A 25,133-nucleotide genomic window follows, 5' to 3' on the forward strand; every position below is an offset into this window, starting at 1 on the left:
GCCAGGGCCGCGGGCAGCGCGGAGCCCGGGGCTCTGCCGCCCGCTCCTCCGGCTCCGCCCTCCGCACAGCCCGGACCGATCGCCCGGCCTCCCCCCGCCGGAGCAGAAAGTCCCCTTTCCCACGCCGTTCTCCCCAGTGTCCCTTTCCAAGCACCTGTCACCCACCTCCAAGGACCGTGCCCAGAAAGATGCACTTCTTCTTGTGACGCTTCAGAAAATTCCACATAGATCTCAGCATTTTCGGGCGCCGGGGGGTGCGGGCTGCCTCGGACGAGAGCCCGGTTCACCAGGTCACCGTTTCTCTGTCGCATGGGCCGGACGACCCGGCAGGAGCGCCTCCGTCCCGCTCGGTGCTCCGCCCGAACGCCACTCGTCGCCGCCTTTCCGCAGCCACTGTCACCGCGGGAAGGGGGCGTGGACTACGGCGGAGCAGCTGCGCTTTCGGGGCCGGCCGCCGCGCCGCCGCCGCCGCCGCTCACTGGTCCGGAGCGCCCGAGGTCCGCCCAGAAATCGCTCCCCGGTGTCCCGTCGCTCGACTCCCCCGGAAACGACGGCCCGCCCGCGTGGCGTTCCGCAGCGCGCGCTGTTCTTCCGTCCGGGCCTGGGGGACGCGGCATGGAGGCGAAGGCGGCGGCCTCGGCGGCCGTGAGCGGCTCGCGCGGGGTGACGGCAGAGGAGACTGCAAAGTGGATGGAAGAGGCCATGCGCATGGTGAGCAGCCCGGGAGCGGGAGGCCGAGGGAGGAAGCTGTCCGGCCCCCAGCCCAGCCGGGTTTTGCGCGAACGTCCGGGGCGCGCCTTCCCGTTCCAGCGTCGGTGGAGGGGAAGCAGGGCTGGCTTTCCCCTCGCCGCCTTTTCTGACCCCGCTCCCGCGGCGACCCGGGGCCCGGGGAGGCGGGCAGATCGAGACGCGCCTGCGAGGTCGCTGGACCGGGGCCCGTGCGTCCCGTCCGCCGCTCGCCCGCCGCGTGCGCGCCCCTTCCCCTGCGCCGGCCCTCGGCCCAGGTCGCGTTGCCCCGCGTGTTCGGCTGTCTGGATTACATCTCTAGGCTAGAAGGAAGCTGGAGTTGCCTCTGGTAGACGGCAGGGGGAACGCGCGCGCCTGTGCAGCCCAGGCCGGCCGCCCGTCCTTTCGTAGTTCAGTCCTCGTGCTCCTTGCCTCGCCCCTTCGCGGTGGCCGAGGACGGCGCGCTTTCGTCACCCACGCCGGTGTGCAGCCTCGCCCGTGCTGGTGGGAGCCGCTGGGCTGCTTCGTTGGGATGGAGTCTGTATGGCATACACGGGATGCACACGGCGCCCCCCTAGGGGACCTCATCATCGTGGGAACAGCACGGAGGCCTTCCACAAAGCCAGGTGGTACCCAGAGGACACCATTCCTAGGCACGACGGACAGCCTGTTCCTGTAATGGTACTGCGTGCCGCTGTCACGCAGTGCTTGGCATTTGTGTATCTAAGTGTAGAACACACAAAGTACAAAGGTGAGGATAAAAGATTTGTGTTTGTTTAAATGGCCCTTCGGAGAGGGCACTTGCTGTGAAAAGAGCCTGCAGGTCCGGAAGTCGGTGAGTGATGTGAAGGCCAAGGGCACTGAGGAACCTGCTCAGTAGACTTGTAAACACTGGACTCTTAGGCTACACTGTAGAAAAAAAGTTTTCTTAAGTAAGTTAACATTAGCTTATGGTAACTTTTATCTTCTTTTTATTTTAAAAGTTTCTTTGTAATAAAGCTGAGACACAAAAACGCGCATGGGATAGGCCTATGTAGGGCCATGGTCATCAGTCTCACCATCTTCCACCTCCACATCTCATCCCACAGGAAGGTTCCAGGGAGCCATAACATTCATAGAGCTGTCATTGCCTACCGTAGAAGTCCTTCCTGAAGGACCCACCTGAGGTTGTTTTAGAGTTATCTTTCTCCTTCCCTCCTTTCCCTCTCTCTCTCTCTCCATATATATATATATAGAATAAAGTGCATAGTATAGTAAATATATAAATCAGAATATAGTAACTTATTACCAAGTTTTATGTAATATACAGAATTGTATTCCTGTGTGTCTTGGTTACTTTTCTTTCGTTGCTGGGACAAAATACTTGACGCCCAAAATTAAGGAAGGAAAGGTTTATTTCGCTTACAGTTTGTGGAGGTTTCAGTCCATACTTGGCAGGTTACAAGGCAGAGTGGCACGTGGCAGAGGGCTACAGCTCATGGCGGCAGAACACAGCAAAAGCAACAAGCACTAAAGCGAGGAATGGCGGCAAGCAGCCTCTTCCTCTCCTTTACATAAACACCAAGACGCAGGGACCGCCAATTGGAATTTAGGACGAGCCTTTATTCCTGGCCAGGGACTGACTGAGAGCCTCCACGCAGGGAAGGATCAGACCAGTGCCGATCCAGGGATGAGAGCGGTTTTTATACCCTAAAACCACACCCTGTTTGGTAAACACATGTCACGTCTGTAACAATGAGGGGACTTAGGAACAGTACATTCCAAGAATCCAGGAGGGGTAGAGAATTTAGGGGAAGAACAATACATTTTGGGAGTCCAGGAAGGGCAGGGCGTTTACAACCAGTTTACAACCACACATTCCAGAAATGGTAAACATGAAGATCTAACCCCACGGCAGGGGTGGGAACTGGGGATTAAACTAAAGCCTTTGATGTCTGAGGTGGGGCTTTTACATTTATACATCATATAACTGCATATGAAGGTACATGTATGCATTTGTATACAGATAAATGCATATTCATATATAGACATTCCTTGTTTAACTTCCTGCTACTAAATCATTAGGGCTAGGGATATAGCTGAGCTGCACAAGTGCCTGCCTGGCAAATGCAAGGTCCTGAGTTCTATTCCCAGTACCAAAGAAAAAAATGGGCCAGGGATATAGCTCAGTGGCACAGTGCCTGCCCCGCAAGCATGAGGTCATGGGTTTGATTCCTGGTACCAAAAAAAAAGTCATTAAATGCATTGATTGTAAATGAGGAATTGTATGTAGTATGTACGTTACAATATTCAGAACAAAGAAATATTCAAAGGAAACTCTAACTTGATGACTTTGCTTTTATTTGTCTAACTCTTTGTATGCAGTCATTAACCAGGTAGATTGTTAAACAAGGAATATCTGTACACATACATTTACATACATATACAATATATGGATTTTTATACATACACTTTTTCATTTCTCTGATATTACTATAAAAAAGATTTTTGTCATACATATTTTAAATTATGCCCTTCTATTCTTAATGACCTCTGGTCCCTTATAGTTAACTAATTCCATAATTTTTCATTCATTACCCAAGTGTTTATTGAATACACCATGCTTGGCTTTGGGGCTTCATTACTGAGAATAATTTTGTTTTGTTCTTCTCTATTCCCTTCTTAGTAAAATAACTGCTCACATCATTTGCCCTGCATTTATTCAGTATTACAGTGAAATGCTTTTCAGTTTCTTGTAAGCTGCGATGCATTACAGCATGTATCATAGTTCCTTTTACTTATATAGTATTCTTTTAAACTTGTTTCTCATACTGTTAAACAAGTGTCCTACAGTAAAAACAAAACTATTTCACATTCCAACTCAGAAAAAAAGTATAGATATAATCTAAACAAAAGTTTTACTGTGAAGTACTTATCCTTCCTATGAACAGTTTCCTAGTATTTTTATTTCACTGTGTTTTTGAAAACACTAGTTGTGACCTATTAACTTGATACCATGCATGCATGACTCATTTCTTTTTTATTTTTCCTCCTATTTTTTTTATTAGTACATGTTTATAGTACATAATGATCCCAATCCTCATGTGTGGGGAGTTGGTACATGTACATAACACATTTTATTCTTCTATTTTTATAATCCCTTTCTCCTCTCCCTCTATCTCCCCTCCACCTCCTGGAGCATGACCTATTCTTCAAGCTTATTTCCAACTTTATTTGTTTCATGAAATTTATAGGATGTATAGTCTTCTACTTAATACTTAAACAAATTAGTATACACATATGCATTTCAGAACTTGTAATCTTAATGGATTTGTTTATCTTGAATTCCTTTTATATTATTAAATCCTGCAAGTTGAAGACACAGAGCTTTCAAAATTAAAATTTACTCTTCTTCTCTGTCCTGTATAAGTAAGCTTTCTGTTACTATAATAAAATACCTGAGATAATTAACTCACAAAGAGAAAAGGTTTATTTGGGTTTACAGTTGTGGAGGATCCAGTCTATAATCAGTTGATCTGGACCTGTGGTGTGACAGCACATCATAGTGAGAGTGTGTGATAGAGCAAAATGCTTATGAGCTAAGGAGCACAAGGGGAAGAGAGAGAGACCAGGGTCCCACAGTGCCCTTCCAGGGCAAGCTCCAGTAACCTAAGGACCTCCTGCTAAAGCTTCTACCACCTCACAGTAAGTTGTGCCACCATGGGACTCAAGCCTTTAACACCTGAGCCTTTGGGGACACTTATCCAAATTATTTGTGGAGACACTCCCACAAATTATTTCACTGGCCTCATGCACTAGGCAGCTTCTTAATCACCAGGATGAAAAATAATAGATTAATGAAACTTAAATACCATATTATATCATATCATGTGTTAATCAGCTTTCTGTCACTATAAAAATACCTGCAATAATTTATGAAGAGAAAAGATTTATTTTGGCCCACAGAGGTTCCAGTTCTTGACCAAGAGGACCCATTACTCTTAGGCGTCTAGTGGAGCTCCCTAATGCCAGTGGCAGGGAGCGTGCGGCTTACTAAAACTTGTGACCAGGAAGTAAGAGAATGAGGAGGAGGCAGGTGGAGAAGGGTGTCCCACAGTGACCTAAAGTGACAAGACCATCCCCCAGATCCTCCTCTGAAAGGTTTTACTCCCAGCTGTGCCATCCTGGGACCAGGCCTTTTGGCACATGAGCTTTGGAGCATCTGAGATCCACACTGCAGCATAGAGGAAGCTGCATTTGCATCTTCCTGTGGGTGAGAGAGATTTAGGGGGCAGATGATATCGGACGCTGGAAAGTCAGAATTTTGATTTCTTTTGTTTTCATTCAAAATTTCTTCAATTTTCTCAAAGTGTTCACATATGGAACTTGCTTAGATAAAATTTTTAGAGGTACTACCATGGAGGTCTTGTGGTCTCAAAAGTAGGCAAGTCATTCATTTACATTTTGAATCATGTTTTTTCTCTCTTTCAATAGGTTTTAATTTTCTTTAAGCATGTTGAAATCCTCCTATTTTAAAGCATTTCATCCACCTACTTCTGCACTCTATTTAGATTTAGAGACTAAACCCTTAAGTCCTTTAATGATTTGGTGTGAATAACTTAAATCACTCCACAGTTCCCTTTCTGTTCTATCAAATGAGATGGTTGAAGTCCAACGAATTTGTAAGAAACTCTGGCCTTTTGTCTCTTAATTGAAGTATAAACACGTAGGAGCATGATTACACAGTTTACCTCCTGAGTAGGATTAAGGAGGCCCTTAGTGGCTGCCTTTTTGGTTTTGGCCTATGCATGTTTCTTTCAGGCTTTAAAGGAAGGAAAAGTTCTTGCTACAACTTGTGTACTTGGTTCCCCAAAGAAACTTAAATCTTAAATTTGAAGAATTACTTCTGACAAGAGTTTAAGATTAGACGAGGGGTACACCTAGTGTCAGATCTTGAGGCAGCAAGTCAGTCTTTAATTAATTTGTACTGAGAGTTTGTTTGTTTTGAGATGCGGTCTCCCAGTGTTGTCCAGGCTGACCTCCCAACTTGTGATCCTCCTGCTTCAGCCTACATGTGGCTAGGACTACGCACATGCATCACCACTCCTGATTTGGTTCAGTGGATTTGAAAGGGAAATGGCCACTGCTCTGTGTAATGGGGAGGATGTGGGCATCTTCGTAGCATACAAATAGATAGACTTATTTATATGCCCAGTTCAAATAAGGTGAATGGCTGGCTGTGACAGGACCAGGTGGGTAAACACAGCCCTGATACCATTTCCGCATCTCACTTTACTCATGTTGAAAATAAGGGGGTTTCACTAAACCAGTGATGGCGAAGCTTTTCGAGCTTTCAGAGAAAACAGCCAGCCATCTGTGGCATGCATGCCATAGGTTTGCCACGACTGCACTAGAATATGTCTGTCTTTTTTTAAAAAAAAATAAAACCCTGATCTTAGTTACTTTTTTATCACTGGGATGCAATACCTGACAGCTGCAGTTTAAAGGAAGAGAGGTTTATTTTGGCTCAGTTTGTAGAGGGTTCAGTCCATGGCCAGCTAGCTCCAAGGCAGCGTGGCGTGTTGGAGGAGAAACGGCTCATGGTGTGGCAGAGGGAGGCAGAGGGTGATCAGAGTGGGGACGGGGTGGGGTGCGAGGAGTGAGGGGTCAGGAGGCAATGGGCCCTGCCAGGCCACACCCCAGTGACCACCTCCTCCCACCAGGCTTCACCTCCCAACATCACATTTAGCTATATGCTCATCTGTGCGCTGATCCACTGCTGAGTGTCACGCCCCCATGATCCAGTCACCTTCCCAAAGCCCCCTCTGTGAGTGCAGGAGGCTTTGGGGGGACATGTAGATATAAACTGTACCACTCCATATACCTGGGTTATGAAAAGGAAGGAAAGCAGTTCTCCAGAAAGCTTAGAATCTAGTTTTTTGAAAAAGTGTCATCTAAAGTTAATGAGACTGCAGAAGTCCTACCAATCTAACAGATTCAACATTTTTGGAAGGCAGTTTAGCCTGTGCATCATATGACCCAATACTACCACTGCTTATGGAAATAGTTTAGAAAAATGAAAAACCGCAGCTATCATTTCAGTGTTAAACATAAAGGTGGAAACCAGGAAAGCTATGATTTTTAATATTGAACAAGCAGGATGCAAATGATTTTATACTCTATATGTAAGTATATAGGTTAGCGGTGTTCAAACTAACCTTGACAGCTTGCCTCGGTATCTGTCTACGTCTGTATATGAGACTAATATCTATGTTATGGTTTGTAAGAGTTAAACTATGAGAGAATTAAAAGTAAATAAGTGGTGTTTGTATGGTATTAGAATGGAGAGGGACTCTTTAAAGTAGACCCCCAAAGTCAAGCATGGTGTCATATGCTTGTAATTCCAGTGCTCTGGAGACAGGCAGGAGGATCTCCATGAGTTGGAGGCCAGCCTGGGCTACACATTTGAGACCAGCCTCAAGTACATAGTAAACGCTGTTTCAAAAAAACCAAAACAAAATAATAATGATAAGCATAATAATAAAATAAAATATGTCACCAAGTGACAGAAAACATGGCAGAAAAATCATTAGGTGTTCATTATATAAACATTGAAAACATCTCTCTGTTTAAAAAGCTAAACTACAGAGTAACAAAGCAAGTGGCAAAGAAGGAAAATATTTGCAACAGATGTATAGAAGGACAAGTTTGATAACTCTAATGTGTAACTTATGGAAATGCGTATAATATATAGCTTCTGAGATCAGAATGAGATTGGGCAAGTTCAGAGTAGTATGGCTGTAGACTCTAATACATAGTTTATATAAAATACAGGCACCTGCCAAAGTAATAAGAAAAGATGTATGACAATATGGGAAATGTCAAAGAATATGAACAGGATACTAAAGAAATGACAAGTAGCTGACAAATAAGTGAGTACATACTCCATTTTATTAGTAGTAAAATTCAAACTAAAAAGATATTATTTGTGACTCATTAAATTAGCAGGAGAGAAAAAATTATAATGCCCATGATAGTAAGGGTGCATGGAGAAGGGTGCTTGGTTTGAGCCGAACTCTGGTGCCCTTTCTGTAGGGCAGTTTGACTATGTAGGTACAACAGCCTTAAAAATGAGCTTAGCCTTTGACCTAGTAGTGCCCTTTGCCTTTGATATTTTTTTTCCCAAAATGAAAATATTTTAATATTTTCTTTTTCTGATTACATAAATAATTCAGTCATAAGCAATCAAGTTCTAAACACAGTTTAACTAGTTAGGTGGAAATTACCTAACGTTCTACTATTAGCAGACTGTGAACATTTAAACAGCTGACATGGCTAGTGGCTGCTGTGCTGGGCATCACAGCTTCAGCCGACAGCATAGTGGTGCTGAGCCTTGTGTAGCTTTACGGCACACATACGTGTGTCCTTTGTCTCAGTCTGGGTCCTCATTGTAATTTCAATGCTAACATTTTGGAGCACTCTTACATATTTCTCTGTCCATATGCATACTTTTGCAAAAATGGAATTACATAGTCTCTGTTTTGTTATATTAGTAGCACATTTTTTGTAGTTTTAAATATCTTTTTTATTTTAGCGTGTCATCCTCTCAGCCTTAACCCATGAACTTTCATTACAGTTAGAATGAATAGCAAAAGTGAAGCCAAGGACCTGTGTGTGTGTGCATTTGCGTGTGTGTGCACATGTGTGTTTTAAAGCTATGATGATTATTGCTATATTGTTGTTAATACAATAGCCACTAACCACGTCTGCTGTTTAAATTTAAATTAATTAAAGTGAAATAAAATAAAATTCTGTTTTTCACTTGTGTGAGACTTATTTCAAGTACTCAGGAGTCACCTGTGTCCACCAACTACTGTCGTTGGGTACCACATGTCAAAGGACATTTCCATCCTGACAAAAGCTTTCATTAGGGAGACAGATCTTTTGCAAAAGGGAAGAAGACCAAGACATGGCGGGAAAGGAGGGGATGAAGAAAGAATTAAGATGTGTGATGTACATGTGCCATCTCCCCCCATGAACATAATCATTATATGCTGCAAACATGTACTAATAAAAACAAAAATTAAAAAAACGCTTCTGTTGAACACCACTGTTAGCAGTGGTCACAGTTCCATTACCCGGTTACAAAAATGTCCACCAGTTTCTCTTTCCCCCAATCCAGAATTATCGCTCATTAATATTTGACAGTGTGGTAAGTGAGAAGCAACATTCCTGTTATTTTTGTTGTTTTTTAGTGAAGTTACCAAAGTTTAGCTAATTCCATCCACCTTATTACATTTAATAAAATCATTGTCTTTCATGCCAGTTTTCTTTTGGGGAGCTGAGCGTTTAAGAAAGGTCGTGGTTTTAACCATCATATCATGCATGCTTAGCATAGCATTCTCAGGGAACAGGCTTGGGAAAAAATACCAGGCCAAATAACAGTGTTGTCCTCCTGTTATGTTCCAGACCTGTGCTATGCACAGTTTTTCACATGGGCCATGGCATTTGAGCACAGCAGCCTTGTGAAGTGGGTGTTGTTATTGTCCTCCTCTTCCAGTGGGAACATGGAGGCTGAGAAAGTTCAGTGATTTCCCCAGACTTACAGGGCTGGTGAGGATGACTCGAGCTTGGCCATCTGCAGGTGACTCCTGGCCTGTGCTGATGTCCTGTGTCTCCTTGTTCACGGCTTGTCCACACGTTATGCTCCTCGCCTCCTTGAGTTCATTACCCTGACTCCTGTGTATCAAGCATCCTAGTTGGACATTGAGGTTTTTTTCTTCTGGAAATTGCCCAGACATATTAGTTGACTAATGTTAGTAATAATTTTATTTTTTAAAATCATACTGTAGGAACAGTTTGTGTTTTACAGTTATTTACAGAAATAATTCACAAGGAAGCAATAGATATACTATATAGGGTGTTCTTCACTTGTTTATAATAAGAATTTGAATCAGTGTACATGTCAGACAATTGGGGATTAGTTTAATAAGTGATACAGTCAAATAGAGGAATACGCTGCAACCTTCGAAAGACCATGTGATGAAAATCACCCAACTAAGGGAAGTGTTTACATTTCTGATGAAAGGGGCAGCTGCTGCACTGTATACATAATGTAAATATGCTTCACTAAAAGAAAATACTTTTTTACTACATCTATGCAGGCATAGGGAAAAAAAAACTAGGTAGCTTCTGTTGCATAACCATAGTGATTAATATTTTGGGATATTGACATTACGAGTGATTTTTATTTTTGATGTGTGGATTTTTTACTGACAGGTTTTCTGCCTTGAACATACCTTACTTTATGCTTGGGGAAAGAAGAAAGATTGGCTATAGATATACACAGAGGGAAAAAAGTTGCAAGGTTTCCGGAATAAATTGTGTTTACTGTAGTATGTGTTTTCTGGACCTTTAGTGTAATATTGTGCTAGGCCTGAGGGAAGTGCAAAGAGAAAGCATCGTCTGTTTTAACAAATGTGGTATGATTAAATGTTCTCTGCGCATCAGGGCTTGTGCGCAGTGCCCAGGCACAGAATCTAGTGCTCACCTTCTAGGATCAAGCCATGCCTAAATAAAAGATGGTAAGTGACATGTCCAGGGACATAAGAGACGGATACAAAGTGCTGTTGTGTAATAGCTCAGGCGAGTTTCTGAGCAAGTTGAGGAGAATGATGGAATTTGTTTTGCGTTTTAAGGGGCAAAAGGAATGTGGGTTGGTGGAAAAGAAGGGTTGACCAGAGGAACTGTCAGGTATAAAGAGATGCTGAACTTTGTCTACTGTCTAACTAGAACAGAGCTTCCTATTTAGAGCTGCCTAATCTGGAGCTTAGGTTTCAGAGTGAATCTGTGAAACTTGAAACTATTCATAAAATATTGTGTATGAGGTATGAGCAGCATATACAGTGAATGTTTAAAATGTTACTACGTAAAAGACACCTTGCCATTAATCATCCTCAGAATCCTTCCCCTCCCGTCAAACGCACTTATCCTATCATTTTTGCCACTTTGTGAAGCAGTTCTGGAAGCCCCTGCTTCGTGAGTGTCCTTATGAGGTGTGATAAGAAGGACTGCAAATGCTGCTGACAAGTACCATCCGGCGGAAACGCAGCTTTGTGAAAACATGGTGTGTCCTCATCCACTTTATTCACCTGATCTGGCACCATGTGACTTCTGGTTCTTCCCCAAGTTAAAACCACCCTGAAAGGTAAATATTTTGAGTTGACTCAGGCACCCATAATACTGCAATTAAGGACACAAAAGTGAACTTCCAGCTCTGCTTCAGAAAGTAGCAAGAATGATGGGAAAAGTGTATTCAAAGCAAGAGCGAATATTTTGAGGGGATTCATGGAAGTGTGTTCTTCACCATAATAAGTTCATTTTAAAAAGGTGAGCACTCACTGTAATTTTTGAATATACCTCATATATGTGCTTTTTTCAGGTAGCAGTGCATAACTTTCATCAGATGCTGAAACAGGATTTTGCTTCCAGAAAAGATGGGAACCACAAAACTAGAAGAATAACGAGGAGTCTATCGGAGGGAGACAATGGAGGAATTTAAAGTTGCAGGAGGAAAAGAAAGCATCAGAGCATAATTTGTAGTCGCAGTTGTTGAGCAGTGCGAACTTCTATATGTTACGGTGGTCTACCTGAAAGATCTGGGAAACCTGGGTTTTCCCCCCTTGTTTTTGTCCTAATTTGGAAATACTTCTCTGGGACTCTCAAAGTTCTGTGAACTGTGATCTTCTGCCCCTCACTCACTTTCATGACATTGCTAGAGAGTAGTTTCTCGAGGTGTTACCTTTACAGAAAACAGTACAAATCTACCACTGTTCCTTACAGGAGCTTTCATGATTTGCAACTGGGCAGGGTCTGCTTGGAGCAAAAACCAAATTACATTTAAGGAGAAGATGGAGACCAATGTTGGGGCTGCAAAGAGGAGATTTTGTACTTCCGTTTTGAAAGTTGATAATTTGTTAATTTAAATAAGACCAAGTAGCCATTTTAAATAATGGCTGAGCTTTGGCCTCTTGCATAAGGACAGGCTGTATTCATTCAAAGCTACCACGCATATCTCAGACCACTGTGCTTGAGCTCCTTTGCCCGAGTTTTTTACTTTGGCCTCTTGCATAAGGACAGGCTGTATTCATTCAAAGCTACCACGCATATCTCAGACCACTGTGCTTGAGCTCCTTTGCCCGAGTTTTTTACTCCCAAGTTTTTCATAACGTGGCCACACCATGGAGAACATATGCTAAGTACCAGCATGGAACTCGATTTGAGAAAAGGGAAGACATGAAGAAAGAGTCAGGCTTGATGAAGAGGCAGGGGGAGGGTTGGAAAATATGAGTGAAATGGGTCTTCACTTTCCTTAAATCTGGCTTGAACAAAGATTGACAGGATAAGTGTGTTCCGAGCAGGTGGACTATCTAGATTTATAGCAATGTGTCTTACTGTAAATATTTTTATTTAAACTGTATTTTCTGATCATGCCTCATGTATTTTCAGGCTCTCAGAATACTTGAGGTATAGATGTAGCATTATGTCTTGCGTTTTTTGGGGGAAAATATTGTTGGAAGCTAAAAATTTAACCCATAGATGAATCACTTTTTAAGCCACTGGTTCGCCTTTCCCTTGCTCTGCTTAAGTCACCTCTGTGTCACCGCATTCAGCACAGCCGACTCCTACCCGGTACTCCTTGGCCTGGTTTCTTGTAGGGTCTGCTGCGACACCCAACACTCCGGCTTTCCTCGTCCCTCAGGAGGCTTGTGTTTATTTATTTCATCATTTATTTATGTATCTGTTATATGTGGGGTTGAACTCAGGGACTTCACACTGAGTTATATCTCCAGCCCTTTCATTTTACTTATTTTTAAATTTAGAGATGGAATCTCCGTAACTTGTTCTGGCTGGCCTCTCACACTCTTCCTGTCTCTGTGTCCTGGAGTGGTGTTACTGCACATGTGCACCACCATGCCTGGCTTGACATTTCTTCCTAATTTCTGTTGCCAGGTCTTTCTTATGTACTGTACCTGTATTTATTTATTTATTAACTATCTGTTTTTAAATGATTAAAAATTCACAGCAAGTTGCCAAAAATAGTATATGAGGACACAGGGATCTGGTTTTTTTCTGCGGTAGTTTTTTTCTTGTATGACTGTAGTGCAATATCAAAGGCAGGAAAACATCGGTACACTCTGCAGAACTTACTAAAATTTTATCACCTCTTCGTGAGCTTGTGTGTATTTGGTTCTGTGCAACTGTGAATCATGGACTGTATGTGTATTTACTTGTTAAAGAAACTTCCCAAACGTTTTTCAAAGTAGTTGTGCTGTTTTTACCTACAGTGAATTTAAACTTTGCTTGTGTCATTTCAAGTAGAAATTATGGGACAGGATGACATCCAATCTGGTCACCCATATGCTATTGGTAGAACTCTGGGATGTCATTTCCATAATTTTAAAGAAGAAAAATATTAAGAAAGTAGAATTTTAACAAGTGAAAGAATTCTAATGAAACCTTTTAAAATATGATTTATTTTCACACCTCTTTGTAACTGTGTCTACTGTCTCTGAGAGGAGGTGGCCCTGGCATTTAAGAATGATGGTCAGTGATCGTCCTTCCAGTGAGAAGAACTCAGAGGCTCAGGACCTGTGAAGGCATTTTACTCTGGAGATTTTCATAATGTGGCTACACCATGGAGAACATATGCTAAGTACTAGAATGGAACTTGATTTGAGAAAAGAGAAGGCACAGCCACGTTTCTTTGACCCTGATTCTCATGCACATCCTGTTTGTGCCGCATCTATTTCTTTTCTGTGGCCTCTTCAAGTGTTGAGTGTTACATCTCAGATTTTCCGCTTTGTCTTTCAGGCCAAAGAAGCTCTCAAAAATACTGAAGTTCCTGTTGGCTGCCTTATGGTTTACAACAATGAAGTCGTGGGGAAGGGAAGAAATGAAGTTAATCAAACGAAAAATGTATGGGAGCTGAATGGTACAATTGCAAACGCGCCGTAGGGACAGCAAGAAGATGAGACTTGAGTGCGGTGCCGCATTCTTTGGTGCTGTTTTGTTCTGATTGTAACAGTGAGAGAATAATTGGTTTTAGATGCGGAAACTTCAGAAAAATTTAACGAAGCCGTAGAATTGTAGTGAATAATTTTTATAGCACACCTGCTTGTTCTTCAGCAGTAAACAAAGCAGTGGAATGAGGTGATGCAGTTCAGTTGTTTGTTGAGAGCTATGGGGAGATACGATTCAGGAATTGTGAATCTGAATTTTGAAAGACATTCCACTTAGGGAAACTTTTCGGTAAGCTCTCCAGTGGGCTTCAGTGCGCAGCCAGGACTGGCGCCCCTCTCTGATGTGACCATCTCTGAGTTTCTAAGTCTGATTGACCAAACCACCCCCGTCCAGCTCTGCTGCCACATGGCTTCCCTGGCGGCTTGGGCCATAGTGCTGTTGCTTTTCACATCACACCCTAGACTGTAGGTGAATTAGCCGCCTTCCAGTACTGGGACAAAATACCTGACACCCGAAGCTCAAAGGGGCTGAGCTTTATTTTGGCTCAGTTTCAGTTCTGTTCAGCAGGTCCTGGGCAGAAATGGTGCAGTGGAAGGGCCTGGCAGAGGAAAGCTCCTCAACCTGCGGCCATCAGGAAGCAGAAAGAAAAGGGAAGCTGGGGACAGGAATGCTCCCTTCCAGGTGGTGCCCTCGGGGACCTGTCTTTTCCAGCCAGGCCCCACCTTCTAACAGCACCTTCCCCTACTGACTCAGAGGATGAGCTACTGATGAATACTGCGCCTCCATGAGCCAGTCAGCTTCCAAGCCCCCGAGGCTTTTGGGGGGCATTCTAGAGCTAAACCATAGCAATAGGTAAACAAGCACCTCTCTTGGCTGCACCAGTTTTGTTTTGTTTCTTCTTTTTTTTTTTTTTTTTTTTGCTTGTTGAGGGCAGAAGCTTTTCATCCTACCCAGAATTTGTTTAGCACAGTGACTTACACGTAATTAGCACTCAGTGTAAGTTATTGGTAAATGCTGCAGTAATGGATATTGTAAACAACTGCTGCATAGAAGGAGGGGCAGGGAGGAGAGGTAGCAGCACTATGCGGCACTGTGCTTCATGTGATTCCAGTTGTCTTGAGGTGTAGAGGGGGAGATCCGAGGGCACCTCATTTTGCAGATGGGAAAACAAGGCTTCAAGGAGTTAGATAATTTGCCCAGCACCTCATAATGAGTATTGTCCCTGTCAGGATTGAAATTTAAACGTGATTGATTTCACAGGCTGATTTCTCCTCTGGCGTAGTGACTCCCATGAGGTATCTGAGACAATGTACGAACTCTCTGCTTCTCTAGAGCTTGCCAGCATATAGAAAACGTTCTTTCCCCCAGTCAACTAAATATAGTTTGCTTAGAGTGAGGTCAGTGACAGCCTTGAAAAGTATATTTGAAACTAGAGCACAAGCTTATGAAAATTTCAAGCTTCCCCTAAAATATTCAGAAACCCTAGATATTTTTTTTTTTTGAGACTTATCTTCTTCATGGTATTTTAATTGAAAGTTGCTCGTGAGCTCCTTAGAAATGTAACTAAAAATACAGCAGGATTTATACAGCATCTTGGGGTGTCTTCTAGGGGTGAGGTGATGATACTTGAACTGGGGAGTAAATAACCTGTCAACTGCTGAGGGTCTCCTGAAGCCTCATTCATTAAAATGTTGCAGAAGCGATAGGCGTGTCTTTGTGTATTTATGTTTGTATATTTGTAAAATATCAGTTATATGAGGCAAATGATTGATGCAGGCCTCTCTCTTTGAAGGCCACTCGACATGCAGAAATGGTGGCCATCGATCAGGTCCTAGACTGGTGTCACCAAAACGACCAGAGTCCCTCTGCCGTCTTCGAGCACACTGTGTTGTATGTCACTGTGGAGCCATGCATTATGTGTGCAGCTGCTCTCCGCCTGATGAGTATCCTTTGACTTTGTAAGTTCAAGCCTTGTACCTTCCCTGTGAACAAGAAACTGGCCACATGCATAGCATGTTTTCTGTTCTTTTTTTGGCTGTGGCACCTAATCCAGGGCTTTGCCACATACACTAAGCCCACTCTGCACCACTGAACTACACCCAGCGGCTTTCTAGTATATGAAAGCACAAACTTTGGAATCACATTAAAAAATATAGCTTGACCAAAAAAGGAAAGATTTTACATAATGAAATTGCTGGTGTTTTGTCACTAAACATAGAATTGTTAAATAAGCTAAGGAAAGAAAAGCTTCACATTAACTTAAACTGATGTATAAGAGTAAATCATGAATTAAGTTAAAGTAGATTACAAGAAAAGTTCTAAAACATGTCCCGCAATTTTGCCTTTGGATGATGAATTATGGGTGATTTTAAGTGTTCCGTGTTTATTTCTGTTTTTTCTATGAACACCTACCACAAAGTCTTAAAAAGTTTAAGTCAAAAGTAAATAAGTTAAAGACATTCTTCATGGTATCATAATTGCATATAAGTGGCAAATTAAAGCTCTAGCTCTTTGGATTGTGTCTTACAAAGAATAAGCAACTAAACAGTGGGTGTACTCTAAAGAGAAAATTAAAAAACTCCATTTCATACTTGTATTTTAATGTACATTTAAAACTATGTATGTACAAATAATTATATCACTTTAAAACTAACTCAGAGGTTTTTGAGTGCAATGAAATACATACTCCAAAGAAGAGTTTTTGGCAACTTACCGTTTCTTCCTCATTCTGCCTTTTGGGGTTCCTTAGCTTTATTCTGTTTTGTACTGGAGCACAGGTTAAATTGTATGTAGGGTGGGAACAGGGTGCACTCTGTTACTTCTAGAAGGTAAAAGTCCCTGGATTAGATTTCTTCCTCCTGTCTGGCTCGCGTTCTCCAGTGATTCTGAAAGAGCGATTTAGGAAAGAGCAGAGAGCACCCTGAACTGTGAGCATGAAGTGGCTGCACACTCATTTTTCATTCTTTGTGCAACTGTTCCAGGGGAACTTCTAAACACTTTAAACCTCTTTCTTTTGTATAACCGGATTGTATGATTTTGAAGACTGATCCCAAACTTTGTTTTGAAGTGTGGCCTGAGCTTTCCTCTCCAGCATGGCTATAGCAACCCACCCTGATTTTGCCACCGTACTGCGAATCCTATAGGACCTTAATTCTGTCTTATAAATCCCATTGGTCATCTACGGCTGTCAGAATGAACGATTTGGTGGGTGTGGCTCTGTTCTAGACATTGCTTCTGCTGACTTACCGAATACTGGGAGACCATTTCAGGTAATATAATTTGCTTACACTTTTTCTTCTGATCACGTTCATCTCACTGTGGGCTTGTGAATAGGGTGGGCTCAGAATTCCAAGAAGTTAGGATGGAACCTGCTGGGACGCCAGGACTCCAGATTGAGTGTCTCTATGGCTCTGTGGAGGACAGCAGGTAATAGTTTCTAATGAGTGGTTCCTCTCTTCGGCTACAAAAGCTCTTCTGAGGGAGCATCGCTGCCTTCTAACGATCTTCAGCATCGCTTTCTGTCATTGTTACACCGAGCTGGGTTAAGCTTGGTCCCTATAGTGAGCACATTCTTTTTGTACAAATTCAGTGATTTCACTGGATTGCCACGTACCTTATTAGTGTCCAGCAACTATTCTAACTTTATTTTTTGTCTGCCTTTTGAAAAATGTTGAAATTTCCCCCTAGCTAAAAATCACACCTCTTTCATCTCATAGAAATTCCACATTCCTTCTACATTTGTACATCTTCCAAGTTTTTATGGTTACGAGTGTAAGCCCTGGGAATCTCTATATCAGTGTTTGGTTTAGGATGGGCAGTTTTTCTACACTGGTTCAATTTTGCTCTCCAAATAGGAAGGTTAACCCAGAGGCATTATAACTCTAAAAAGAAAAAAAAAATTATCAAATGCTGGACCTCATGGATCCCACTATTCATAGACTGTGGTAAGGACGTATGAAAGGCTGGATTTTGCTCAATCCCACTGAGAACACGTTTTATAAAATGTTCTGTTAAGAATTTTCTCTGCATATTGGCTTGACAAACAAATGCTTTCCATTTAAGAATAGATGCCTTTAACATCGCATCAGACAGGAATCACAGTGGGTTGGTAGAGTTCATGATACAATTAGCTTGATCATGAAATCCATCTACAAAGAGATTTGATTTTCCCAGTCGCTTGTAGGAGTAGCTCAAACTTTGTTTATATAACTCTTTGCACATGAATTGCTGAGTCCATACAAGGCTTCCCTTATGAAAATCATGTAAAGAATTTGTCAGTTTCTGGGCAGAACAAAGGTGAGCAAGCCCTTGACTGTCAGACATGGGTGGAACACTTCTCTGAAACGTTGGTGACATGAGGGCCCACACACAGGCCTTTCTCAGACATCTCTGCCCAAAGTAGATCTGGCTGAATCCAAACAACATTCAGGTGCAATTCATGCCCCACACATCACGGGCTCAGTGGACAGTGAATGCCCACAGCTTCAAGCCATAGCTCTAGGTTTGACACCAAATTATGTTTTTCAGGGCATTTTGTGATTGTAAGGAAATCATATACAGGCTTCTACATTTTGTATTTTCTTCCTTTGTGTGGGCTCAGAGGATAGGGAAGAATAGGGAGGTGAGATGTCTTATTCTCGAATTACATATTCTTCTAATACTATATTATAAGCGGCATGAAAGTTCCTAGAGGAGACCTATAACCCTATTCTTGTGAAAGAAGATAGTGTTTCATTTATAATGCCTGCTTTGCTTAGTTTTTTATTTCATTAAGAATGCATGCTTTTTATTAAAACTAAAATGGTAGTTATAAAGGATACGTGAAAATATTATCTTGTATTTTAGAGCAATACGGTTTCCTTCCCTACCTGTAACTCAGCGGTTCGCCTCTCTGACTGCATATTAGAAGTTTTGTGCTTCCCTGTGCTCCGTCTCTGCCCTAGGCCAGTGGATAGGGCAGGGGACAAACACTACTGTTTGTAGAGAGCTCCCAGCTGAGTGGGGGAACCATTGCTGTAGCTGCACATAGCAGGAGAGGGCTTCGTATGTGAGTGTGGGTACTCACCAGAGCACGGGTAGCCATGAGGGGCACCACTACACACTCACAAGAAGCGCAGGGCAGCAGCAAAGGGACTAACAGTGAGTGAGCAGTGACACAGCGAGAAGCTGTGGGAGCAGGGAGTTCTGAGCAGATGTGCCTGGGCTGCAGGACTCCGGAGAGTGAAGGAGGTGGAACAGCCGGTGTTTTAGTCGCTCAGTGTCTTTACCACAGAGGGCAGCTTCGCAGGAGTCTTGAGACAGAGAGTCAGCGAGGCTGGGGTTGAGGAGGGAATGAGAACCAAAGTGGGGTCTTGCCAGAGGCAGGGTGGAAGGAAGCTTATTGTTACCATGGGGAGGTTTGAGAAGGCTTCGTATGGTCCAGGCAGGAGCAGACAGATGTGTGGGAGCTGGCAGGCCCCTTCCTCCCTGGTACCTGGCACGGAGGACAGGCACATCCTTTCCCACTCCTCCGAAGGGCGTGTTGTGTCAGTTCCAGAGCCCATCTCTTTAATTCTTTCCTCATGTTCCCTTAGTACTCGTCCTCCACCCCACCACCCGTCAGCCTGTGTGCCCCACACGCCTCTGCTTCTCCTTCCCGGAAACGCACTGCTGACCCTCTGTAAATGTTCTCTGAGTCCGGCTTTCATCTTCTCCATGTACTGTTTCTTGTAATATCATTCCTTCCTGATACCGCCATTGCTTACTTATTCTTTCATAGGTTTTGCTGTGTTCTCTCTTGGATTCCAGAGACAGTACAAACTACACACTTTTTAAAAAGTTCTTTATAGCAAAAATGGACAAACTTTTCTGGTAAAGGACTGGTCAGTATTTTCACCTTTGTGAGGCACTTATCTCAGTGTCTTACTGTCTTTTTTAACCCTTTAAAAATATAAAAGCCACTCTTAGCTCCCCGCTCCTAGCAGTGGACAGGATTTGCTCCATCAAGTATAGTTTGTCAACCCCTGCTTGGATGCCTCAAACGCTTAATGGGCCACCAGTAAATATTAGCAGAGAAAAATGGGTAATGTGTATCAGCACCTGTGATGTGCCAGGTGCATGATTGGTATTATTTCATTGAATCATCACAGCATCCCTCTGAGGTCAGCACTGCATCGTACGTATACGGCATAGAGGGTTTATGCACCTTGCCCAAGATTACATAGCCGATCACTTCAGTAGTAGTTGATTGAGAGTGATGTTTCCCTGAGGCCGAAAGTCTGCCCTTTTGGAAATGTACTTTATCCACAGTAATATCCCCAAAGCAGTTAACAGGATCTGAAATCTGTTTACGTAACTTTATATGTATCACTGTGTTTATGGATTCTGCACACATTTTCATAGGTCTGCGTGCATTCTTCCCTTTCTCCTTTCATTAGTGCATTCCTGGATATCGGGCTGAGGAAGCCGTGGAGCTGTTGAAGACCTTCTACAAACAGGAGAATCCAAACGGTCAGTTTTCCCCTGCTGCATATAACGGACCTCCCTTAGTACATGTCAGTATGAGCAGAAACTGACATGAGTCTGCATCTTCATTTATTCTTTCCTTTTTTTTTTTCTTTTCATAGCACCAAAATCAAAAGTTCGGAAAAAGGACTATCAGAAACCCTGAACTTGTCTGATCAAAGACTAATGTCTCAAAGTGACCCGGACAAAATTCCTGGACTGAAAGCTGTTGACATCGATGAATCATATGTTTATGTGTTGTTACTCTGTGGGTAAATGGTGTCTCTCATCATTTGCTCTGTTAAGGGAACAAATTAGCACTTCTTAAAAGTCTGACAGTTGTAAACAACTATTAGCTTTTCCCCAAGCTGAAAGCACATTTTCAGAAGGGGAAAAATTAAGGTTTGAGGTTTCAGAAATTAGAAACAGTGCATGCCCCTCAGCCACAGCTGTGTGCCCCGTCCAGGAAAGTGCTGGCTTTTCAGGGGATATGTGTCCAGATCCATTACCCTCATGTGTCTGGACAGAGCGTGCAGACACTTTCTCTAGGACTGGCCTTTCGGAGTGGGAGCCTCGGTTTTTACAGCTCCATGTTCCTGCAGGATACTGGGGGCCTGGCTTCTTTCTAGGTTTTATATGAGTTGTATACACACGACCATGATTGCATGGTCCTTGGCACAGATCTTTTGCTTTTATAAAGTATTGAAGAAAATTAGTACTTTTAAAACAAGTGCTTATGGGTCATTTTTTAATTGTAGCATATTGCTATAATAAAGCCCTATTTATGCTTCTTTGAAGAGGAACAGTCTTAAAGAGATAAAGGCATAAGTGGAATAATTCCTTATTATTGAGCAATTATTTTGTGTCAGGGGCCCTTTGTACCCTGGAACAAAGGAAAGGATCCTGCCTGTCCTCGTGGAGCTTGTCTCCCAGCCATGGGGGACAGATGATCTTAGTTGATAGTACAGTTTGCTGGAAAGTGCTAGTAGTTACAGCAAAAAGGAGAAGGTGGCCTGGGGTGAAGGAGACGGGGGTGCCAATTGGTGGTAGGAATGCCCCTTGGCGGAATAGCATGATCAGTTTGATCTGAAATTAAATATTCACTTGAAAATGCAGATAATAAGCTTTAGATTTAGTAGCTAAAATTTGAAACTGTGAATGCAACACAGGAAAAGTGATCCATAGCCAAATCGTCTGACCTCGAGGCACTGATTGCAGCACGCGGTCACGGGTGCAAAGGGCCACTGCAGAGCTGCACTGTGCGTCTCTGCCCAGGAGGGGGCCTCGCTGTTCCACCAGAAGCCCAGGGCCGGGCCCTGGCAGGCAGAGCAGAGTCCTTTCTCAGTTGCCTTTCTTCAGTGGATTCGTTTTCTTGATGCAAAGCATCTGTATTTGTTGATTCTGCCATTTGAGCGATGTCTCTGACTTGTTTGTTTTGAATTACATTACAGGCTGGAATGTAATTGTGGAAGTATTTTTATATCGCTGAGAGTAGCAGCTAATCACAGTTAACATGGTTCAGAGGATTTATAATTGCTCAGTTTTGTAAGCGTGCATTTTAACTGCATTTGCAGAGTTTTATGGAGAAGAATATGCATGATTTTAAGTCTACAATAATGTTGCACGCACCTTCTCCAGTTTTTCCTATTTTGAAAACCGTCTTCTCATTAAATTTTAGTGCCTTGACTAGTTCGTTCTTCCTTGCAGTTGGCTATAACTCACTCTGGATCCTTATGCTGTCCTGCAGACTGACTCCTCTGCATTTGTTGTCTTCAAATCGCTTTCTTGGGAATTCTTTGGAGGGCAAACAGCTTGGTCCTCTGGAGGGTATACTCAGTCTGGTGGAGCACTGTGTGCCAGTGGGTTCTTGGTGAACATGTGTCAAATAAAATTATTGGTTGAAATTTGGGGAAAAATGAATAAAAAGACTAAGATAAAAACACAAAGCCAAAAGTAGTATCGGAGTATTTTATCCCAGAAGTAGTCACTACTGAAAGAATCAAAATAAAGCAAGAAACAAGGAAGAAAAGACATTGCAGTAAACACATGCCCTGTGTTTGGAGGATGAGTAAGGAGTGTTTCCTGATCCCTAAGCAATGGCTGAATAGTTTAATCTCAGTTTACCACATTTTAAATCTTCTCTCCAGTGTCTGACTTATAGAAAAGTCTATAGTAAAATTTTGGACATAGATATAGTTCCTTCAATCCCTTTGGGGGGATCAGTTTAGATGATATCTTGCAGACTAGAGGTCAACGCCTCCATTGCACGCCCACTGTGGACATCAGAGACTAAGTCTGCAGAATTTAGGCAACAGCGTGGAGAAGGACATTCTTTAGTTACTATTTTGTGTATTGCCTGAGGCCTGACCAAGCCATGATTGCTGGGTTCTGGAGGAAGTCTAGCATAAGCATTGTAAACCCCAGGATCAATACTAGATGCTTTGCTGGGATATGGGCGAAGGAAGATAACATGATGACTTACAGGTCAGGTTGCATTCCTATGATAATAGAGTTGTATTGCCCTTGCTAAAACAATTGATATCCTCCGATTCCTCTGCTGCCTCCTGGGTTGATTCTGAATAAAAAGTTACGGAAGACGGTAATCAGGAGTCAGTCAGTCCTAGAGGCTGCTAGCACCTGATCACAGGATTTTGCCTCTCTTGGTTTGATTTATTCTTACTTTTCTTATACATCTGTGGGCACCTAGTTTGGGGGATGTGTTCACCCCAGACAGAGCTGGATGAGAAGTCCGACACAACAGTTTTCCCAGGAATTGCCCTCCATAATGAGGTGATCTTGCTACTGCATTCTCCAATTTAAAATGTTAAGATGTCCCAGCTCAAATTCTTGGTTTCAGTTGATTGACACTGGTAGTCCTTCTCTTAAGAAACCACCTAAGAATCCTGCCTTGTGTATGAGACCCTTCTGAAAGTTGTGGCGCACAAGAAGTTTTAGAGGCACTGCCCTGTTAAGAGAAACGAGGGAGAAATGATTACATCTGAACTGCCAAGTAGCCAGTGTTTGCTGGTTTTTGTAACCAGCCTTGCTGAGAATGGGTGGTAAGTCACCCAGGCAGGCTTCAGTCTCTGCTAAAGGGTCATGTTAAGTATCCTCGTGCTTGTTTGTTATTTGGCCAAGCCTCTCTTTCGGTGTTGTATCTGGAATATTATGGAGAGAAAATAGCCAAGAACTCCAGTGTAGGCAAGATCTGTTAATTTTTCTTCAAACTTTACACGTGGAAAGTTACATACACCACGACCCTTTACCCTAAAGAACTTTGGTATTGGATAAGCGCAGGATAGTCTCTTACATAATCACTGTATAGTTGTATAGTTAATGATTTCAGTAAATCTTGTATACTTTAGTCTACCTTTTTTTTTTGTCATCCCTTCGAGACAGAGTCACACTATTGTTCAGGCTGGCCTCAAACTCTCATCAGTACTCCAGTTTTGTCACCTGTTCCAAATACGCCCATTGGAGAATTTCCTGCACCTCCCTACAGTGTCAGATTCATCCTAGGGTTAAGTGTTGCACTGAGTTAACTTTGTATCTTCAGCTACTTTTTTCTTTTTTAAGCTTCTTTCAATCAAAATTTCCACAGCCTTCCGTTGTCCTTTATTACATTATTTTATTTTGTCTTTGTTTGTTCATTTGTTTATTTATTTTGCTGTGCTGGAGATTGAACCCAGGGCTTCAGCCATACTAATCATGTGCTCTGTCACTGAAGTACTACGCCTGGTATCACACTGATATTTTTTTAGTAACAATCCTTGTGCCTCAGCTGCCACCATTGCTTTTTTGATCCTACCATTTTGTCATGGTCTTCTAAATAATAGAATAGTCCTGGTTTTAAACTTACTTGGTGATTCTGTATTATTACAGTCAGGCTGTGCATACTAGGTGACATTACACTCCTCTCAGAGTGTCACATCTGGAGGCACACAAAGGCCATTTGACTGCACAGGTGATACTAATTTTCGCCACCTGGTCAAGATGTCAGGTTGATTCACTATAATTTTTTTTTTCTTCTCCATTGTAATAAATAGTCTTGCGGGAGAGGAACTAACTGTTCATTTCTGTTACATTTCTTAAAATGTCTTTGACACTGATGGAACGGAGGGAAGGAAAATGAATGATATAAATTTAAAAGCAGTCATTTTCCCCCTTTCACTGTCAAAATTCACAAAAAGTTTTTTCTAACAATGTTTTAAAGAGCACTCTCTTAGTAAAAGCTACAATAAGTCCTTTCTTGTCTTCTCAGCAAAATAATCATTATAAATCTCCTTATAACTGATAGGATTTCAAAAAAATAGATCCAAGATATGTCTGAGATCACAGATGGCCCGTGGTGATTCAATAGGATACAGAACTTGTGGCCATAAAATACAAGTTTTCTTGGGTTTCCATAGAGACATCCAGACTTAAAATGTTTTAAGCAGTGCTACTTGAGTATCAGTAAAAATAGCAAAAGCCAAGGCTCTTTTTTAAAAAAATCACTTTATTATTCTTTTAAAGTAGTGTAGATTTCCGGTTAAAAATCCCTGGTGAAGCCAAAGCTTGTCCTTCCTGGTCATTCCACAGGCACTGGCCTTGAGGAGCCTCAGGGAAAAGAGGCGTACCAATTGGTTTCCCTGCCTTTTGGCAAGGTATTGAGACGCAAGGACTTCATCTGTGAAGACAACTGCCAGCTATTTCCTTACTTCATAAATTGCTAATTGTGTGTAGTGAGGAAAGGAGTGATGAGCCACGTTATTTTTATGGGTAATACTGGCATAAGTTTACAGTGAAAGTTTGACATCTTTAGGATCCCTTGTTTTTTCAAGTTGAGCAAACAAAAGCAGGCTCATGTGAGTAATTCTCACCCAATTTTGAAGTGCATTTTTACCAGACTAAGCACCATGTGTCCGTGGCTAGGGAGGAGG

General features: G+C 42.5%; 2 protein-coding genes across 5 annotated transcripts in view; one reads left to right on the top strand and one right to left on the bottom strand.

Moving 5' to 3' along the window:
• Window positions 1-329, bottom strand: part of Pex3 (peroxisomal biogenesis factor 3) — a 37,984-nt gene extending 37,655 nt beyond the window's left edge. For both annotated transcript variants that reach the window (XM_013516645.1, XM_005389251.2), the window contains exon 1: window positions 166-329. In XM_013516645.1, the coding sequence (XP_013372099.1) occupies window positions 166-238 (73 nt within the window). In that variant the 5' untranslated portion in view covers window positions 239-329. The remainder of the gene's footprint in view (window positions 1-165) is intronic.
• On the top strand, window positions 298-22,157 carry Adat2 (adenosine deaminase, tRNA-specific 2). Of its 3 annotated transcripts, XM_005389250.2 has the most exons (6): window positions 298-711; window positions 13,579-13,683; window positions 15,521-15,671; window positions 16,891-16,997; window positions 20,145-20,217; window positions 20,334-22,157. In XM_005389250.2, the coding sequence occupies exons 1-6, from the start codon at window positions 310-312 to the stop codon at window positions 20,375-20,377; spliced, it is 882 nt and encodes a 293-aa protein (XP_005389307.1). In that variant the 5' UTR covers window positions 298-309; the 3' UTR covers window positions 20,378-22,157. The 3 variants fall into 3 exon arrangements, 2 of the variants coding, with proteins under 2 accessions (XP_005389307.1, XP_013372100.1); XR_001234969.1 differs by lacking the exon at window positions 20,334-22,157 and having other exon boundaries at window positions 13,579-13,699; XM_013516646.1 differs by lacking the exon at window positions 16,891-16,997 and having other exon boundaries at window positions 13,579-13,699; window positions 15,521-15,686.
• The last annotated feature ends 2,976 nt before the right edge of the window (window positions 22,158-25,133 follow it).

The sequence above is a fragment of the Chinchilla lanigera genome, unplaced genomic scaffold (assembly GCF_000276665.1).
Source record: "Chinchilla lanigera isolate Chin_1 unplaced genomic scaffold, ChiLan1.0 scaffold00035, whole genome shotgun sequence".
Lineage (NCBI taxonomy): Eukaryota > Metazoa > Chordata > Mammalia > Rodentia > Chinchillidae > Chinchilla > Chinchilla lanigera.

What these genes read in the sequence shown, in the direction of transcription:
- Adat2 (XM_005389250.2), top strand. Translation starts at nt 310, where the DNA reads ATGGGCCGGACGACCCGGCAGGAGCGCCTCCGTCCCGCTCGGTGCTCC. An exon ending in AGCTGCTCTCCGCCTGATGA is followed by an intron (nt 15,672 to 16,890) that starts GTATCCTTTGAC and finishes ATTCTGTCTTAT; the next exon opens with AAATCCCATTGGTCATCTAC. An exon ending in ATACTGGGAGACCATTTCAG is followed by an intron (nt 16,998 to 20,144) that starts GTAATATAATTT and finishes TCCTTTCATTAG; the next exon opens with TGCATTCCTGGATATCGGGC.